General features: G+C 60.5%; 1 protein-coding gene across 1 annotated transcript; it reads right to left on the bottom strand.

Moving 5' to 3' along the window:
- Positions 1 to 2,011: 2,011 nt before the first annotated feature.
- On the bottom strand, positions 2,012 to 3,779 carry IQCF1 (IQ motif containing F1). The gene is made up of 3 exons (XM_005881928.2): positions 3,608 to 3,779; positions 3,420 to 3,482; positions 2,012 to 2,458 (listed from the first exon to the last, which is right to left on the bottom strand). Exons 1-3 carry the CDS (start codon positions 3,713 to 3,715, stop codon positions 2,012 to 2,014), a joined length of 618 nt encoding a protein of 205 aa, XP_005881990.1. The 5' UTR covers positions 3,716 to 3,779.

Here is a 3,779-nt window from a genome sequence, read left to right as displayed (position 1 = left end):
GGTTTCTGGGGTTTTGTTTAGCTTCTTATTTGCAACATAGTACATAGTTGCTTAGAGTTGCAGCTGAGAGGCCGGCAAGTGAGGCGGGGAACGTTGGAGTCTGCAGTCACTGGAGCAAGCAAGCCTCCCTGCTCGCTTCAGTGCATGGCTGCCGGCCGCCATCTTGTCTGACAGTTAATTTGCATAAGGATATGCTGATTAGCCAATGGGAAGGGTAGCGGTCGTACGCTAATTACCGTGTTTCTCTTTTATTAGTGTAGATATAAATTTTTTTTATTGATTTCAGAGAGGAAGGGAGAGGGGGAGATAGAAACATCAATGATGAGAATCATTGATCGGCTGCCTCCTGCACGCCTCCTACTGGGGATCGAGCCTGCAACCTGAGCATGTGCCCTTGATGGAATTGAACCCAGGACCCTTCAGTCCACAGGTGACGCTCTATCCACTGAGCCACACTGCATAGGGCTTGTCGCTGTGTTTTTTAATTGAAATCTCAGTGTCCACGCATCCTTTCATTTTCCTCTCTCTCCTTCCTGAACAACTCCGTCTGACAGGCATTGGGCTGGACAGGGTGTCCTAGGTGTACCTGGGGGTGAGGGTTAAGAGCCACCATGACCCGGAGCAGGTGTGGATGCCAAGGGGGTGAGGAAGGTGTTGGCATTGAGATGTGCCCCACACGGGGCCCTGGCAGAGAGGAGTCCACACAGGGGCCTGTTGGCACCGAGGGTCAGAACCAGGCTGGTGAGGGGTTCACGGGCACGGTGGTAACCGGTATCGCATCTGGGCAGGGCAGAGGGCACCCTCAGTGGTAAAGTCAGGACTTGAGCCCAGCAAGGGTTTCCCGGAGGACACCTGGCAATTCACATCAGCCACGTCGGTGAGCAGAGCCTTCACACGGGACAGCGGCCAATGTGGGGAGCGGGAACCTGAGCCACAGGAGGGGGTGATGGCCCGGCCAGGGGGCTCAGGCAGGGAGGGGCAGCACCCGCACAGGACAGAGGCAGCCGTGGGAGGTGGGGACAGACAGGGGAGATCAAATCCGAAGATGGATTCGGGGAGTGGGAGGCAATGTGACGGACAAGTTCTGTGCCGGACATGGGAGTGGCAATGTGACCAGGAGACCTGGTGACGCCTGGGTTTTAGACGGGGCTGGAGGCACCGGGGTGATGGCGGGCAGGAAGGTGTGCGGACCTGGGCTCCCTGTCTGCTCCCCGAGGCCGGGACAGGCAGCGCCCCCACCATGATGCACCGGCCCCCACCCAGGAACGCAGTCTGTCCCGGCTGCCAGTGTTCAAGGTTTGTGGTGCGACTGTCCTTGTTCTGATGCTGACGTAGATTAGGTGGTACCCGGCCCGTTCCCACGGGGAGCTGCTTTCCAGGGCGCGGCCTGGAGGTGGTAGCGCGGCGTTGAGACCCCTGGACGGCGCGTGTGATGGGCCCAGTAAGGCCTCTGTTCACTCTTCAGATCCCGGTGGGCGGGGGCAGAGATCGCCCCTCTTGGTCCCCGGGACCAGCCTCGTGTGTGAGCTCCCTGCTGGCTGACCTGCGCCCAGGAGCCTGGAGCCGTCGGCCTCTTCCTTCGGGGTCTCCCTACCTGTGAGTACCGGGGCCCATTTACGAGCCACAGGAGCCTGGATCCCAGAGTTTGGGGGGGGTGGGCTCCTGTCAATCATGAGGGTGGGAGACCAAGCAGACCTGGGTGGGAAAATCCCTGGCAAACGTGCTGCCATTGCCGTTACCACCCTCCCACCCTCTGGCTTCCATGACCCACAGCCTTGGGCGTCACACTCTGCAGACCCAACACCGATGCTCCGAGTCGGCCGGCGTGGCAGACCTGTGCCCCCAACTCCCCCATCAATCCCAGCCTCTGCTCAGTCCGGGCAGGGGCTCCAAGTCCCTCTGACGATAACCCTTGCCAGCTCCTCTGAGCGGGCATAGGAGACGCTAAGTGCCCGCCGTCTGCCCTGCCCTCCTGGAGCTGGTCCGACACACAGGCGGGGAACGGACCGCGTCACTGCTTTACTGGGAGGGGAATACACTCCGACACGATGCAGGGCTCCGAGCCCAGCACGATCTCCAGCTCCAGGTGCAGCTGGTTGGCCGTGACTCGGTAGTGGCCCTTAATGAAGCCCCGGGAGCTGCAGGGCCGGCACCGCCAATAGCCCTGGATGATGCGGGCGGCGTGGAGCAGGCGGCAGTAGCGCAGGCGGATGCGCCACATGCGGACCCAGGACTGCAGCCTGACCGCGGCCCACTCCTTCCGGGTGAAGGCCTCCAGCACCGCCCGCCGCCGCGCCTCCAGCGCCCTCATGCGGATCTGCTTCCACCAGCGCTGGATGGTCAGGGCTCCGAGGGCCGCGAACAGCAGCGACCGGCGCACCACGATGCCCCGCCACCAGGCCTGGATCTTCACCACTTCTGGGTCGCGAGGGGGGGGCCTACTTTTGTATGGTAAGATCTTGCAAGAAAAAAAAAGAGGCCGTTCAGAGCGTGCCCCCCCGCCCTCAGATCCGGGGGTTTGCCACGGAGGGACCCGGACTCCCTCTCAGTAATCACTCCTCCTCCCGGCCTCAGAAACACTGGGCAGGGCCCTGACTGGAACCAGAGGCCAAGCCGGTGTCCTGTCTCTGTCCCTCCCTGGCTGACGGACATGGACACACTGACCTCTGAGCCTCGGAGTTCCCATCCATAAAATGGGATCACATCGGCCCTGGCGGCCAGTTTCATGTGACTCTAGGAGGCCAGCCAGGGGCAAGAGCACCATGAGCTGTCGGTCAAAGGGTGACCCTGTTTACCTGCCCAGGATCCATGACCCCTCCCCCCAGGCCCCACCCACTTCCTGGAGAAGGGGCATCTTTTGCTAATTCTGCCCTTTCATCTTTCACCCCAACTCAGGTCCACAGCATGCTCTTCCCCTGCATGCCACAGTATTAAGTTTCCTCCAGCCCTGGCCGGTGGGCCTCAGTGGTTAGAGCATTGGCTTGTGCACCAAAGGGGCACAGGTTCGATTCCCGGTCAAGGGCACATACCTGGGTTGGGGATTTGCTCCCTACCCCGTTCAGGGCAGGTGCTAGAAGCAAATAATGATCTCTCTCTCTCTCTCTCTCTCTCTCTCTCCCTCCCTCCCCTCTCCTGCCCTCCATCTCACACTCTCTGAAAAGCAATGGGAAAAGTATCCTCAGGTGAAGATTAACCAAAAAAGAGTTTCCTCCACACCAGGCCACGGCCACGAGTTTGACATGCTCGCAGCTCCACCGCCCATCTCTTCCCCATCCTCACTTCCCCACTTTAATCTTAACGAACAGGCAAACATACATGCACAAGCTCGCAGCCCTTCCCCAGGCCCCTTCTCCTGTGCGGGCCACTCCATTCCGCAGACCCAGCCCCGCCCCCCAGCCGTGTGTCTGGGGGAGTCATACTTTTTTGGGTCCTTCATTAGCATTATCCACTTTCTTTGCCTCAACTGTATTCGCATTGTTCGCCTGAAAAAGGAATGGGGGAAGAGGACAGACGAGGAGGAGTTGGTTCCTGTCCTTCGCTCTGGGCCGCGCAGAAGACACCAGCCACCGGCCCTAGGAGACAGGCCGGACCCGGTCAGGGCGCCTACCTCCGCCTCGGCCTCTAGGGCCCGCGGTGCTGGGGGCGAGCCCGTGGGCTCCCCCTGCGGCTGAGGCTCCTCTTCCGCGTGTTCGTCAGTGTTCTCAGGCTGGTCCATCTCCTGCTATCAGCAGTTGGGGGGAAGGAGAGATTCTCCCTTCAGTATCCCACAATCCTCAGCT

Source organism: Myotis brandtii, unplaced genomic scaffold (assembly GCF_000412655.1).
Source record: "Myotis brandtii unplaced genomic scaffold, ASM41265v1 scaffold693, whole genome shotgun sequence".
Classification (NCBI taxonomy): Eukaryota; Metazoa; Chordata; class Mammalia; order Chiroptera; family Vespertilionidae; genus Myotis; species Myotis brandtii.
This window is presented reverse-complemented; position numbering and strand designations above follow the sequence as displayed.

Excerpts from the sequence above, each read along its gene's own strand:
- IQCF1 (XM_005881928.2), bottom strand. The coding sequence starts at position 3,715 with ATGGACCAGCCTGAGAACACTGACGAACACGCGGAAGAGGAGCCTCAG. Across the intron at positions 3,483-3,607 it reads CCCTAGAGGCCGAGGCGGAG|GCGAACAATGCGAATACAGT; the intron begins GTAGGCGCCCTG and ends TTCCTTTTTCAG. Across the intron at positions 2,459-3,419 it reads CTAATGAAGGACCCAAAAAA|ATCTTACCATACAAAAGTAG; the intron begins GTATGACTCCCC and ends TTTTCTTGCAAG.